The 16,028-nt window shown below is 49.0% G+C and overlaps 1 protein-coding gene across 3 annotated transcripts in view; it reads left to right on the top strand.

The window, feature by feature from the left end:
• LOC138583262 (zinc finger protein 436-like) overlaps window positions 1–16,028 on the top strand; it is a 253,278-nt gene that overhangs the window by 76,833 nt on the left and 160,417 nt on the right. For 2 of the 3 annotated variants that reach the window (XM_069655341.1, XM_069655343.1), the window contains exon 3: window positions 11,135–11,245. In XM_069655341.1, the coding sequence (XP_069511442.1) occupies window positions 11,135–11,245 (111 nt within the window). Of the gene's footprint in view, window positions 1–11,114; window positions 11,246–16,028 lie in introns of all 3 variants that reach the window. The other variant, XM_069655342.1, reaches the window with a different exon arrangement.

The following is a 16,028-nucleotide window of genomic DNA, read 5'->3' as shown; positions in this document are numbered from 1 at the left end:
TGTCTTGCCCGGAACTGCCTTCGCTGAGCAGGGGTGGGGCTTTTATTGGTGATGCCTTACGTCACTGCGTTGCAGGACGTAAGGCGGATATAACATTCCTCCTTTATTTTAACCAAACATTAACAAAACAATGCGACATCGGGTAAGTGGTTCTTAACGTGAGTTCGGTAGTCTCTCGGGCTGTTCTTAAACCACTCATAGACTCTGAGCCTGGCTGGGGGCCAGTGCGCAGTTCTTAGCTAATATCGTCCACCCTTGGGTGTTATTCCCTGATTCCCCTCGGGTTGCTCACCTTTATAGTTTGGCTCACCCAGCTCTGGTTCACTCGGCAATTCTTCCACTCTGTCTTCAATGGTCATTTCGCCTTCCTGGTGATTACTCTCATCTCCCCTTAGCTGGTCATCTTCTTCTTCATGCTGTGGTGCACCATCCGTCCATAGATCTTTTGGGACTGTCTTGAACCAAGACGCGTTTCTTGTGACTTGTCTCTGTCCCCTTCTGGATGTTACCATAGTCCCGTGCCTTTGGGTTATAGTCTATGGGAGGGAGTCATAATGTGTGTCTAGTTTGGATTTAGATGGGTTTCTCACCATCACCACCTGGTCGCCAACTCGGTGGCGGGAGGTCTTGGCGTTCCTCTTGTTGCTCATGTGCTCGTTAGCCACGGTTCTTCTTAGTCTGGTGCGTGCCCTGTTATACGTGTCCATGCTCCTGCTTGGATGATGGGGAATGGGTGAGTTGATGATGGTTCCGAACATTATGTCCGCAGGCGGTATCCCCGTTGTGCTGTGTAGTGTTACCCTGTAATTCCTCAGGAATCTGTAGAGGTCCATTCTCCAGGGGCTTGAGTTTGCGCGCGACAGGCTCAGGACTTTGTTTATTGTTCGCATGAAGCGTTCCACGTCACTGTTGGCCTGCGGCCATCTTGGCATAATGTGGTGGTACTGAATGTTGAGTTTGGTGAGGTACTTCCTGAACTCCTCTTCTTGGAATGGTGGACCATTGTCACTCCGAATCCACTTTGGGAGGCCGTTGAGTGGCAAACATTTTCTCCATCGCGGGTACCTGGAGTGATCGTCGATCGCCACCAATAGGTGTGTGCCTTCTTGTATCTTACAGAAGTCTATGCTGATGGCGTCCCATCTTGAGGACCCTCGCTCCGCTGATAGTATGGGCTCGGGATTGGGCGGCGCCCCCGTTATTTGGCATGGGAGACATGTGTTGATCAGTTGCTCCACTTTCCCATCGATCTGTGGGAACCAGACGCGGTGTCTGATCCGGGCCTTGGTTCTTACCATTCCTTGGTGACCCCCGTGTGCCAATGCCACGATTCTGTCCTGCATGCTCGCGGGGATGACGATACGGGTCTCTCTTAGAATGAGCCCTTCTTCTGTAATCGATGGGTCTTGTCTCACTGCGAAGATGCCAGTTAGGAACTCCTTTGCTTCCGCCGTTCGATTGTGGATGTTTCATAGGAAAGACTTCCATTCCCCTAAGATGATCGTGTCTTTTAATAGGTCACAGCACGGGTCGGCTTGCGTGGCCCCTGCAATGTCTTCAATGCCGATGGCTCTTGGCTTCATTGTGTAGATCACCTGGCAAATGTGTTCCTCCGTTTCTTCCGCTGCGTGTACTTCCCCCAGTGTGGCTGCTCTCGGGTGTCTTGACAGGAAGTCGGCTGGGTTTCCACTGCCTGGCTGATATGCTAACTCGAAGTCATATTGTTGTAGGTGTAGTAACCACTTTCCTTTCCTGGCTGGAGGATGTGAGGACGAGCCAGTGGAGATGGGGAGTAGCGGTTTGTGGTCCGTGTAGGCCTTGAATTTTCGGCCATAGAGATGAAAATGTTGGCAGCCCCACAACACTGTGATCGCTTCTTTTTTGATATGGGAGTACCGTTGCTCTGTCGGGGCACGGGAGGCGTATGCGATTGCCATTGACTCTCCTGTGTTGGCCACTTGTATGAGGATGGCTCCTAGGCCCACTGGGCTGGCATCAACGTACAGCTCGGTCGACAGTGTGGGATCATAGTATGCCATGGTGGTGTCTGCCGAGAGTGAGGCCTTGATTTCTCGAACGCTTCTTGGCAGGCAGGGCCCCACGCCCATTTCGTGCTGACCTTTGTGAGTTCCCTTAGTGGTTCTGATAGCGTCCCCAGGTTGGGGTTGAACCTCCCGCAGTAGGTTGCCATTCCTAGGAAACTGCGTACCTCCGTTGGTGTCATGGGGGGTGAGGCAGCTTGGATGTCTGCTACTTTTTGGGGATCCGCCGAGATGCCTGCCCTGTTGAAGGTACACCCAAAGAAAGAGATCTCCTCCTTTAGGAACTCGCACTTGTCCTTGTGGATTGTTAATCCTGCACACTCTAGCCTGCTGAGTAGCATGTGGAGCCGTCGTATGTGTTCTTCCTTGTTCTCTGCGTGTATGAGCATGTCATCGCTGACGTTTAATACCCCCGGGATGCCGCATATCACCTCCTGGATCCTTTGCTGAAATACTTCGGCTGCAGAGGAGATCCCGAAGCGGAGTCGCTTGTATCTGCGTAAGCCAATGTGGGTGTAAAATGTTGTGATGTACCTGGAATCACGGTGGAGTTTTAGTTGGTGATACCCGGCATTTAGGTCGACCTTCGAGAATACCTTGGATCCTGTGAGGTCCGCTACTATCTCATCGAGGGTCGGGGTGATATGACGCTCCCGTTTTATCGCTGCATTGGGGAGGCCCATATCAATGCATATCCTCCCTTTCCCAGGCTGTTTGGGTTTTTTGTTGACGACCAGGGCGACACCAATGGTGTTGGTCCGGTCACTTCCTCAATGATGCCCGCATCCTCGAGTGCTCGGAGCTCTTTCTCCACCTGGTTTTGTATGTGGAATGGCATTCTACGGTGTCGTACTGCTCGTGGTTGGATGGACTTATCGATGTGCAGCTTGATGGACTTCCCTTTGGGGCATCCAATCCCCTTGAGGAGGTTTGGGTACTTCCAGAGGATGCTGTCAATGTCTTGTGATTCTTTCACCTCGCATATGAAGCTTATGAGGCCGAGGTCCTCTGCCGCGTCTCTGCTTAGTAGACACTCGATTCCGGTGTTATCGACATAGATTTTGGACTGCAGCGACTTGTCACTCTTGCTGAGTGTGGTCCGGAATCGACCTACTATGGGCAATGGAGTCTTGCACCCATACGCAAACAACAGTGTGTCCGTTGTTTTCAGTACTGGTGGGGGCCGTAGTCTCTTCAATACGGTCAGCGGCATGACATTGACGGACACCCCAGTGTCTATGGTCATTTGCATGTCCTGTCCTTGGATGGCTATTTGGCATTTCCGCCTTCTCAGTTTCCTTTTGGGTGTGGTGTCACCGTAGTTCAGTGCCGAGATCGGGTATACTTTCTTTCCTTTTTTCCATTGTTCGTTTGTGTTAGGGAGAATTCTCTGTTTAGGCCGAATTTCCTAACCTAGTGAGTCCCCCAGCAGCTTTGCTGGATTTTTGGGGTTTATTTTTTTCTCCTGCCAAGAGTGAGACTCTTATACCCTCACTCTTGGGCCTGATTTGAGTGTGTTTCTTTGAATCTAGATGTGGTTAATGGGCTATGGGGTCTTTTACTCCATAGGGCTTCATGTGTTTTTGTGATGTGTTACACAGCACCCTCAGTGCAGTGACACAGGGGTGTCATAGTGACCCCCCAGTATAGACTCCATACCCTGGGACTGACTACTGTCTCCCAGGGCATGTAAAGTCACCATTGACTTTACTAGTCTTAAATTCTGAACAGAACCAGTACAAACCATCATATTGTGGACGTACTGGCTGGGGCAATTCGATTGCCCCAGGGTCTGCTAGTCGAGGGGGCACGTCTCCGTCCCCCCTGATCGAGTTTTGGCTGGTAGCAGTGGATACTACTTTTAATATTCAACCGCAAATATTTTCCTATGGGATTTCCCATTGTTTTAGGCTACTATCTTTATTTAATTATTTACGGTAGCCTCGAACATACCGCCGGTTTATTTAATTAATATTAATTCTCCGGTTGGTATTTTTTGCCAAAACTTGATTCTAAAATGGCGTTTGTGTTCTCTTCTGTGACTCCAACCCAAGTCGAGCCCTTTGTTCCACTTTTTGGCGGGCTTCTCCACAGAAGCCCTCCAAAGTGGTGCCACTCTGCCTGGGGTACTTAGGAGGGGTGGAGGGAAATTTAGGCACCCTGGACTGAGTTACCTAGGCAACTCAAGTCGCACTCCATCCTGATTGGCCCAAGTGGTGAGCCGGCCGGCTCACCACTTAGCATGTTTGAGTGACAGCTAGGCTGAGTGAATGGGGGTTTGCTGCATAAAAGCAGGGCTTTGGGGACTGGAACTTCAGAAGTCGCCACAGGACCTAAGAATCTGACGAGGGAGAAGCTGAGCCGACCTGCCACGACACCATCACCGGTGGAGCCCTGCTGGACTGCCTCACCACTTTTCCCAACGACAGAGGAGATCTCCCACCGGAGAGTCTTCTTCCTTTGACTGGTGGGGATAACCAGTTTCACCATCTTTTCGCTTTCCCGATGTACCTCATGGCCGCCTTGCCCGTGCCTAGCACCCCGGCAACCGGGATAACACGTTTTACCACAACCGCGAAACAAAGGTACCACCTTTAACCGGAAGACTCCGCGGCTGGTTTCTTCCCTGGTAGTGCAACGACCTTCATCTTTCCTCCAAGTCGAGATCTTCTCTTCCCCTGGACGGCGACGCAACTTGCACCCACTATCAGGAACAGCTGCCACCGCTGGAGGATCCTTCCCACTTAAGGTACCGTGTCCCGCCTGGCTTCCCTTGCTACCGACTGTACGGGGTAGATTTACCCCCCGGCTTTCGAACCTGGGTTAGTCTGGGACACCCTGGCTAAACTTTCTTAAAGCCTCTCTAAACCCTTTTTGAACCCTCTGCAAGACTTTCTAAGCATAGTGTAACTGTGTGATCTTGGGCGCATTTGTGCTCTGCTCTCTCGAAGAGTGGGCCCAGCCTTTGGACTTTGGCTCACCAGTGACCTTTTGCTCTTTGCCTTGCTAACCGTGTTCCTGAATTTTAGAGGAGTGTACCATTTCATATTCTGTCTTTTTCCCTCCCTTTCTCACAAACTTATTGGAGTGCCATCTAGTTAAGCGCTCACCTCTGTATGAAACTTCTCTGATAAGGAAAAAGGGGTGTATATATTACAATAGTAACTGTGTTTAGAATATTTTACAATAAGAGTGCTGGAGTGTTTCAACTGTGTTGTTTTTAAATAAATAATTATATACTTTGATGCCAAAGCTCTGGTCAGTGTTTGCTTGTATTATTGTACCTGAGGGCCTATTGTGTATACTCTGCATACTGCCTAACTCTTCTTGAGGGAAGTCTGACTGCTCAGCCACAGCTACCAGATAAATCTGGGTGGTGCAGACTGCTACCAAGTGGGTTTACTGCCAACACCTGTAGTCTTAAATCTTTTGCAGTGGTCCCTAAGGGAACTGCACGGGTTTCTGCCTAACAGTTTGCGGCCCCTTGCTGTGGTTGTCTCACATCGTCCCCTTCCTCCTTGGTCGATGAATTTGCCGCCTCGACTCGGCGAGCACTGGCCTGTTTCTTCTTCTTTCCCAAGGTTGGGGTCCTATCTTGGGGATTCTGGGGTTGTTGTGGCAGCCCCGATGATCTGCAGACTTTGGCGTAGTGGTCCTTTCTGCCGCATTCCCTGCACGTGGTGCCTTGGGCTGGGCAATTGTGTCTCCCATGACGAGGTCTTCTGCACCACCCACATTCCGTGGGTCCTGGGGTTCTTGGTTGCCATCTGGAGTACGCGTTGTTGTTGCCGCCGGCCTCTTCCTTCATGTGTTGTCGATTCGTGATTTGGGCCACCGTCGCCGTCGTGAGTGCCGGCTGGAGTTTCTGCAGGGTTGTGCCCATGTGCGCTGTTCTGGCATGTGCCAACTCCCTCTGGTGACCAAGTTCCAGGATCCTGGTCAGAGATATGCCTTTTTCACTGAGCACCATCCTCCTCAGTTTCTCTGATTGCATCCCAATAATGATCTGTCGTCCGGATTTCTTTTTCAATGTTGGTAAATTCACATGAGATTGAGAGTTTCCGTAGCCTAGTGTGATAGGCATCCAGTGTCTCGTCCTCCAGCTGGATGGTAGTACAGAATATGAATGTCTCGTAGTCTGGATTGAGCTGGGGCATGAAGTGGGCCGTGAGCGCATCCTTGGTTTGTTGGTAGACGTCGAGGCCATCTGTTATTGCCAGCGAATTGAAGATACGTAGGACTTCATCCCCGACATTTAGTAGGAGGTGCAACCTCATTTTCCTTGACGTGGTAACATCCCTGCAATCCATGGCCATCTCAAATTTTTGTAGCCACAGCTGCCACCGTGGGCCAACCGATGACGGGTCGGTGTATGGGTCGAAAGGGCCAAGTGCGATCGATGTTCCCCCTTGTGAGTGTGCTTGTGGCGTGGATGGTGATAAATTTGCGGCCATTCTGGAGGACATGCTAGGTCTGGGAGTAGTACTTCCCGTCACCATGGTGCGTGGCTCTGGTGCTTGCTTGTGCGCACGTGTTGTGATGCCCCCTCACCTTGGTGACTGCAGCCCAGCTTGGCTCTCACGTCGTGTGGTGGAGCTATGGGCTCGATGCTCTTGCCTGTCTCCCTTTTCATGCAGGTGGGCCCAAAGACGTCTGCCAGTTGATCTTGGGCCTTCACGATTTTAGTTGTATGGCCACTTTGTGAGCATTCGTGGATGTGTCCAAACCTGTTGGAGATAGGCAGGAGAAAGACAATGGGCCCCCCACCGTGCTTCCAAAAATGGTGCCCCTGCCGAGGGCTTAGTTTGCTGGGCGTTGTGTGTGCCGTTCGTTCACTTGCCTCGTCACCAAAGTTAGATCCTGCTTTCCTGCCGAGGCGTCGGCGGGAAACAGGATGACTAGGCCCAGGCTATCGGGCCCCGCTGCGCAGCTCCAGCGGGAGCAATGACGACACGTACACCACGCCTGTTGCTGTCTTGCCCGGAACTGCCTCCGCTGAGCAGGGGTGGGGCTTTTATTAGTGACGCCTTACGTCACCGCGTTGCGTGACGTAAGGCGGATATAACACCGAAGGGCCAGTACTTTCCCTTCGGAAGCCTATATTCACCCTATTCATCTCAAATAGCCCAAAATACTTGCAGAACCGAGATTGATCAACCACGAGACAATCTCTTCCATAAGCGAAATCCTCCAACCTCTGCGTGCGAACAATCACATGTACACAAGGCAAAGTACTGCAATAGATGACTTTGGGCTTGGGTCTGCAACAAAGTGGAGCCTGAACCATGAGGGACACCGCTTTGCAAGAAGAGCTTGAGCTCAGAGCAGCTTGCCACTGTGAGGGGCACAGCTGATGAAATCATTGCAGCAGCGGCGCCAGCAAACTGTTCCATTGTTGCAGTCCCGCCAGCGCCACTCTATCCCCATGGCCTAGCCCCCCATGCTTGCACGTAACTTTTTTAATGGCAAGCAGTTTGCCCCCCATCCCCTTTTCGTGACATCCGTGCTGGTGCTCACCGGTGTCAACCTGAGCGCCGCCTGGAGGAAAACAGACCACTCCGCGGCAGACTTTAAACATAGTCCATCAGGAGTTGAACTGACAAAAAAGATTGGTAAATCCAAATTAAAATATAACTGGTAACTTCTTTTTTGCATTTATTTTGCTCCAACTACGGAGCACCACACAGCTCCCCGGCAATAGCAGAAGGCCGGCATACACAAGCGAGATGGTGAAAGCCTGGCTGGCGCTTTAGCCATTGCATTGTTAAGCATTGGCAAGTTGCCATGCCAACTCCATACACTGCTCTTGGGCACCCCTTGACCGTTTTTCTTTTTTTTTTTTTTACTATTCAGTAGCAATGTTTTGGCAATATTTTGTTGGTCATCACCAAAATGCACCAAATCCAAAAAGCACAACCCCATATGTGCTAATTTATGAGAATCTGGCATTTTCTTAATGACTTAGGATACCACAGCTGTGTCTTCCTATGTCACATGCATTGTACTATGACTTATTCTACAGAATAAGTAATGCAGATTACGCATTAGATTAAAAAACAAGCGTAAACATGTGCTCAATTTAGTGCTGTGAGGAAAGTGCAGTGGTATGTGGCAAGTGTCCGAGTTACATTCCATCCAACAGAAGTGTTGCATTTCCATGTGAATATAAGAGGGAAGTCTACGTTTGCACCATAACACTACATCTTGACTTCAAAGCCTGCATCAATAGTTTGCAATGGAAAGGACCATAGGGAGGAATGGTTGTGTGGGGTTTGGGCGTTTAGTGGAGGAGCTTTGCTGTGCACTTATACAAAAGCCTCTTGGACATGTCGATTTCCTTCCTCAACCAGCAACGGCTTAACGTGCCTTGTGCTTTATGTACTGGATAAAACGAGACAAAATAACCCAGAGTCTCTTGACTCGCAAAACTATGGGAATATTGGCACTGCTAGGATTCATAGCCTTTCCATCTCCCAACCAAATCAATGAGGGGTAGGACTATGGTCATGCTTTTGGGATCGGGCGTCACATTTCAGGGTATACCTCGATTTCTCAAATATCTTTCTTCTTTTGGGAGTCTGTATTGGTAACCCAAAAGAATGTGGGACATGGAGGGTAGTAGGGATAGGTATAGATGCGGACAAAGTAAAATGGAAAAACAGAGTGCGGGAGGCCATCTAAAGAGGTAAAGTTTTAAGAGCAGTTGAGTAGAGGAGAAATTCCACCAGCATGCTGTGATATGAAAAGACATAGGGTATAATTATGAGTTTGGGATAAATGAGTGTGTCAGTTTAATTGCCACAAGATCACAAGTGGTGGCATGGTGATGTTAGACCTCATTTGTGGAACATATAGGGCTCCATGGACACATTCTTCAGAATTTCAGTGGGCTGACGATTTGCAGTGGCCTGGTTGTGCCTGTTTGCTAAGCCAGAACAAGAGCTGCTTTAAATATGCCACCTGCTGTATCCTCTTGACTCCAAACTTCTCCTGCACCAGGAGCATAGCTGGCTTTCCAGTTTATCAGAATTGGAGTGGACCTATAGCTTGCTGCCATATTGGGCTCCAAAAACTGCTTTGCCCCTGTTACATTGTAGTGGAGATGAAAGCGGAGATTGCCTGGTTTGAGCACACCCTACCTTTTCTGTGACGTTTATGTTGTAAATTGAATACCCAAAGAATGGTCCACTGGAAGATAATTGTCTCCAACGATGATTTCTTGCTTCAGGAGTAATGGGAATCCCATTACCATCAATTTGGTTTCTGCACTATTAATTGTGAGACAGAATTCAAACAGAACTCCTGGAAACCTTTTAACAATTTGATAAATCCATTTTCAGTGCTTGAAGGAGACTGCATTGTCTACAAGCAGGAGCAGGAACGCACTATCAACAAATATATTCTAGAGGTGTCTACCCCCACCGTCTGGAGCCAGTTACTAAATCGTTAGACTAGCTTCACTTGTGTGGGGGCTACCACACAGCCATGTCACACATAACACTGAATGGGGAATTCTCTGGCCAGCTAGTAATTAAGACCAAATCGTATAAGGCCTCTAGTTATACAATAGAAAGCCTGGAGTAATTGGACAATTGTAGGATAATTTCCTTAAACCGGAAGAGCATCCGACAAAAGGTCTTGGCTGACTGACTCAAAAGCTGTCTCAAGGTCTGCACATAACCAATCATATGGCTCTTGCACAGCTGGACAAACTTCAGATCGAGTGGAGACATTGTTGTGCAAAACTTTATCCTGTATGGAAGCCTTCTTGGGCACTAGTTTTCCTGCCTGTGCCATTTCTGAGTGCTAGATAGCAATACCTTACTGAATATTTTGTATGGTCCCGCTTTCACGCACGTTTCTCATGACAGGCCGCCTTTACTGAAAAACAGCCTGTTGAGAATAGTACATGCGTGATGTGCCGTGGGACCTGGAAACGGCTACAGAGACACAGTACAATGGCAGGGGTGGAGGAAATTATAGGGCTCTATGCTGGGGGCTGAGGGGTGGACATAGAAGGGGTTGCAGGAATGTCCCCTACACTGTTATAGAGAATCTGGGATGAAGGTTTGCAGGGCCATCCCACGATCGAGGTATGATGACATGCATCTGGGGAGGTTGGGGGGGGGGGGGGTTAGGGGTGGACAGGGTTCCATGCACTGTGAAAGCCGAGCTTGGGGAAAATGGGCTTCATCAATTGTGGTCTTTTGGAATATACAATAAATCTGAATATTTTACTTGAAGCATCAATCTATAAAATTGGTATTTAAGTAGCAAAGTCAGAATGATCCCCCTTCTTAAATACTTCAATAATCTTGGCTATTTTCCAAGAAGTGGGAAGCACCGTGGAGGCCAATATAGACAGTGGAGAAATTAACAGATTGGGGGGCCCAAACAGCTAGTTGACATATGCTTGATTGGCCTCTATACAACTGTTTTGGGTTTCTCCTTGTACGCAAATATGGATGCATGTATGGGATTTATAAAACATGAACTTAGCTGGGAAGAAACAGAGGGATGTACGAAAGGGACTAACCCAAATGGTTATAAGTAGTCTACAGTGGCAGTAGAGGGGCTGCGATGAGGAGTAGGGGAGGGGTGGAACGTCAGAGGGGGATAAATAGTCTTGAGTGAAGTTATCAGCAATTAGCAAGATGTTCATTGAACAGGAGGGTCTTCAGATCTTTTGTGAAGTGCAAGATGGACGGAGACAGTCTTATCTACGTTGCTAACGTGTTCCAGTGATGGGATGCATAGAAGACAAAGGCATGTTTTCTGTTTTCCTTCTTGCAGTTCTTTTCTTCTATCCTGGCTATGTGGCTTCTGGTGTGGTGCTGGCCTCCAGAAATGGTGAGCCTTTTGGCCAAGTGAAGTGGTGTTTTGGTTGTGGTTGGTACTATAGGTGATGCAGCCAGTGTTGAACATGATGCATGCTTAAAGGGGTAGCAAGTGCGGCTACTTGAGTATGGGGGTGATGTGGTCACATTTTCATAGTTTTGTGCTGCGTGTTCTCACCTGGCATTGTGATGTTGTAGTGTTTTATGGTAGGGAACATATATTAATCAATAACAGCCCTTCCATTTCCAACACAGGTCCACTTATTGCCAATTCGGTTTTTTCCATAAAAATGAAGGAACAAAAAGATGTTTCTCCAACGCTGAAAGGGGACTCGGCTAGAGGATACAGTCAAAACCTTCTTAGAGGTGAGTGGGAAGACACACATGCACCCATTTGCCAAATGCCCGAGGAACAGTAAAGTATTATTAATTTCCCTTTGGGGGCATTTGACTCTGTCTCCAAACCTGCAGCATGTGTTCAGTCAAATGCCTGCTCAAATTGCTTTGGGACCTGTGACTCAGTTTCCGAACATGCAGTGTTACTTTTTTCTCAGTTTTCTCTGTTCGCTCTGGGATTTGTTACTCCGTTTCACAACACATAGAATTTCTTAAAGTAATCCCCTTGCTTTGACTTTGGACTTGTGACTCAGTTTCTCAACATATAGTGTTCTTTAGTCAAGTGTCCTCACAGTTCGCCAAGGGGTTCAATTTCCCAACAAACAGTATTTATTTCGAAAAATGTTTTCTAAGTTATCTATAGGAATCGGTTTACTAACATACAGCAGCATTCCGCTGTCTGCAAATGCACCATTTGCAAACCTGAAAAGTCTTAACAGAAATCACATCAACATGAAGATCTCACCACCCTAAAATGTCTGCACAGTGCACAGGGAACACATCTGAAGCCAGAATCAGGTTCCACTCCTCCAACTTTTCCTAAGGCACCACACAAAAGCTGTCCAACACTGTGCCAATCCACTACCTCAATCCATGGGGACAAATGCAATGCCATCATCCAGTTATTAAGAGGGAACTGCCACATCGCCATCTCACATGTTCGCACCTTGCCACTGGTACCATCCCCATCCAACCATATAGCAATGATAGTGCAAGTTCAAAAGCATTACCATGGATGTCCGAACCAACACACTCACAGCAGTCAAAGCTACCCCCTACAACAGCCCCTTCTCTTGGTAACTACCATCTTGGTGACCTCTCCTCCTTGCCTCTACCAGTCAGATTCTCCTCCTCAGAGACTTGAACACCTGGATGCTACCAGCCCTTCTTCAGGACTCTTTCGCATCCTCTAAGATTCACTGGCTTTATTCTTCCCTCTGGCCCGACTCACTCTTCAAGGCACACATGGATGTTCTGATCTCCTCAGACCTCCCCTTCTCTAACCCTCACATCACTCCTCTTTCTTCGAGTGATCACTTTCTCCTTTATTCCCACCTCTCTCTCTCTTCCTCAAAGGTCAAGCCGACTCCAGCACTGTCACCTACCTTCTCGGTCATCCGACACACGAAGCGTGTGTCAGTTGAGGCTTTCGCCGCTATGTTCTCTCCTCATCCTGCACCTGATTCACACCCTAACACAGCCCTTTCTAAGCTTCATCTCTCTATATCTAACACTCTGGATGTCCTTGACCCTGTCTTGACAATCCAATTGAAGCCCAAATGAAAGTGCAACTCTTGGTATGATTCCGACCTCGCCGCCCTTAAATGCAAGTGTAGGGCAGCCGAGAGGAAGTGAAGGGCATCAGGCACACCACCTGACAACTGGCTTGCCGCCTGCTCCAAAGGCAGTAAAGACTCTCTGTCCTCTCAAAGAAAAGAGCCTACATCCAAGCCTGCATCTCTGACATCTAACAACTAGGCCGAACATTTCAAAATCTGCAAGGATCTGTCCAATCCTATTGCAGTTTCTACCTCTCCTGCTCCCTCCCAATCCCTCTGCACGGCCTTGGCCTCTCATTTCACCACTAAAACTCAGGACATCCTATCCACCCTCTATTCCTCTACCTCTTCTTCCTCCTCCTCTACCACTCCTTGCCCGTCTGAGGCCGTCTCTCCTTGTCATGATCTCTGCTTCCAAAATATCAGGACTTGCCCGACTCCCTTGGAAGCAGACCCCTAACCCCAGTTCCGAGTGCCAGCCAGTCCCAATTGGGACCTTTTGGACCCTGTCCTGGCGCCAGTGGCACCAGGCTCATAAAGATGCCCAGTCCCAGCGCTGGAAGCGCCGGGCTCATAATGCTTGGGTGGACTTACCTGCAGCAGACCATGCTGCTTACTTACCTGCCAGTTGAACCCCTGATCCTCTTCTGTTTGGGACTACTTTTCCTGTTGGGTGGGGCAGGAGCCACTCCCTAGGTTCAGAACACTGGAACTCTTCTGGAAAGCAGGAACTCTTTTCTTACCTAGGCGTGGCTGTGGAAGGAGACACCTAAGCACTACAGGAGGCTATTTAAACCACACCCGATGGATGAATCTTGCTTTGCGTTATTCTGCATTCTCTGCAGCAGAACGCTCATCGTGTCTTCTGCTTCTGATCCTGGGCCTAAGGGAACAAAGGCTTACCATCCTGGAATCCAGTCTTCAGCAGCACCTGTAAAGACAAAAAAAGAACAGGTTAGCACTACGGTCTTCAGTGGCAGCGCATCTCTTACCTGGTCCATCGGCTGTCCCCAACGCCTCGCGCTGCATTCCGGCATCTGAAAGCCAAAGGCTTACCTACTCTTCGCATGCTCCGGAGGTCTTCGCACTGCATTCCGGCATCTGAAAGACAAAAGCTTACCAGCTCTTCGCACGCTCCGGAGGCCTTCGGCGCTGCATCCCGCATCTGAAAGACAAAACAAGGTGCGTTTAAAGACATTGGGCAACTTTATTACTCACGTGCCATTACTCCTTCCCACGCCGAATCCAGTGGGTATTCCAGCACCCTTCAGCTTCTCTAAAGCTCCGAACTTGTACCTGCAAGATAAAAGGGACAGTTAGTGCGCATTGTGAAGCAGGCTACAAGTGCTTACTTACGTGCTTCCAGGCGCTTCTATTCCTCACGCGGGTTTGATCCTCAACTTTCATCAGCCCGCCATCTGCCATCGCCGGAACCCTGCAAAACAAGAGATATCATTACAAAAGACTTTAAGACATTTGAAGTGCCTAGAACTTACCGTTCGTGCAGTTAACGACGGACAGCAGTCCTCTGAGGTCAAGAGGCCTGCACCCTTACCCAGTGAAGAAACTAGTTACGGCACCCTGCCCCGAGGCAGATGGAGAGCTCGGCGTTCACTTACCTAAGGTGAGGGTGTTAACCTTTGGGGTTCTACAGGAGAAGAGAAAGGGAAGAGGAGAGAGGCACCCAATAACCCCAGTTCATTAATCCCATATTTTCTATCTGCAGACATCTTACTCTTCGAGTCGGACATACAGTGCACAGAGGTCCAGCCCAAAGAGCCAACCGTGTGTTACACATCACCTTTGAAGATACGGCATTCACCCAGTCAAGACCGGCGCCTCTGCGGGAATCAGGTGAGCGTTACAGAACGCAAAGCCTATCGCAAAACTCCCACCCAGGCGCTATGGAAACCTCGGATACCGACAAGCTAGCCCAGTTACTTGGGGAACTAAGAGCAGAAGTGCATGCAGCCCGTCAGGAAACGAATGCTCTAAGAAGGGAACTGATTATTTCCAAGGAGCGAACAGACGATCTCGCTAGACAATTGCTACAGTCACAAGCCGGACAAACTCTGTTACCCGCTTCAGGGGCAAATCTTCCTTCAACATCCTCTACGAACCCAGTGCAGATCAACCTACCTGGGAATGTACCTCTGGCTCCGCCCGAGCGATTTTCTGGTGACCCAAAGAGGTTTGCAGTATTTATTAATCAGTGCCGGTTGCACTTCTTATGCCGGCCAGCAGCCTTTCCAACTGATCAAGCTAAGGTAGCTTTCGTGCTTTCGTACCTTAGTGGCAATGCGGCAGACTGGTCGATCCCTCTAGTTAATCAAGATGATCCGGTTCTCCATGATTTTCAAGCTTTTCAGCTCAGTATGGAAAAACTGTTTGCAAGACATTCACAGGGGCAGGCCTTGGACAATGAGCTGCTTTCATTGCGACAGGGTAATCCAAGACCTTTTGGCTTATATTGCGTCTTTCAACAGACTGATAGTGGAAACTCGATGGCCTGAGGACAAAAGGATTACGCTGTTTTATAGAGGTCTACGTGGAGAGCTCAAAGATGTGTTAGCCCAAGTAGTGAATCCCCCGCAAGACTGTTCGGACTATATTGACTTAGTCGTTCAAATTGACCACAGACTGCAGAACAGGAAGGCCGATCGTTCCAAGTTTGATGCTCGAGTATTTTCCAAACCACCAACTCCTACCAAAGGAGTAGACTCTGGGGAACCCATACAAATAGGGGGCCTGAAAGGACCACTAACACAAAAGGAGCGGGAAAGGAGAAAACAGCTGCAATTATGCCTCTATTGCGGAAACTCGGGGCACTTTCTTCGAGACTGTCCGGTGAAACCAGCCAAGAAGGCAGTAGGAGCTGCAGTTACCAGGGTCACAAACTCTGAGCAGGGAAACGACCTTGCCCGACAAGAATAGAGGTCCTCTTGCCGAGCGTTAAAACCAGTTCCGTGACCTCGCATTTCGTGATACCTATGGTCCTCATTAGCCCTGAACATCCGGATCGATTACATGCGATTGAAGCTTACGTCGACAGCGGTGCCATCGGCAATTATGTGGATCATGAAATGGTTTTGAGGATGAATCTGACTTTGTCCAAAGGCTGTAAAGGACGTCATTACTACGGTGGATGGTACGGAGATAGCCTCCGGACCAGTAACGCATACCACCCAAGAAGTGACGATAGTAAGTCAAGATGGACACCATGAGAAGATCGTGTTCGATGTGATCAAGGCCCCTCAGTTCCAGATTATTCTAGGAATTCCTTGGTTAGAGAAGCACAATCCTTAGATCGATTGGGGAGCAAGAACGGTTCAGTTTCCAGAATGTGTCTCTACTTGTCACCCTCGACCTGGTGTTGCACTGGCAGCAATTTCCTCGGAGGCTCCTCAGTTACCTCCTGAATACCTAGAATTCCAAGATGTTTTCCGGAAGGATCAGGCTAACTCTCTACCTCC

Source organism: Ambystoma mexicanum, chromosome 3q (genome assembly GCF_040938575.1).
Source record: "Ambystoma mexicanum isolate Mex_15411 chromosome 3q, UKY_AmexF1_1, whole genome shotgun sequence".
In the NCBI taxonomy this organism is placed as follows: Eukaryota; Metazoa; Chordata; class Amphibia; order Caudata; family Ambystomatidae; genus Ambystoma; species Ambystoma mexicanum.
This window is presented reverse-complemented; position numbering and strand designations above follow the sequence as displayed.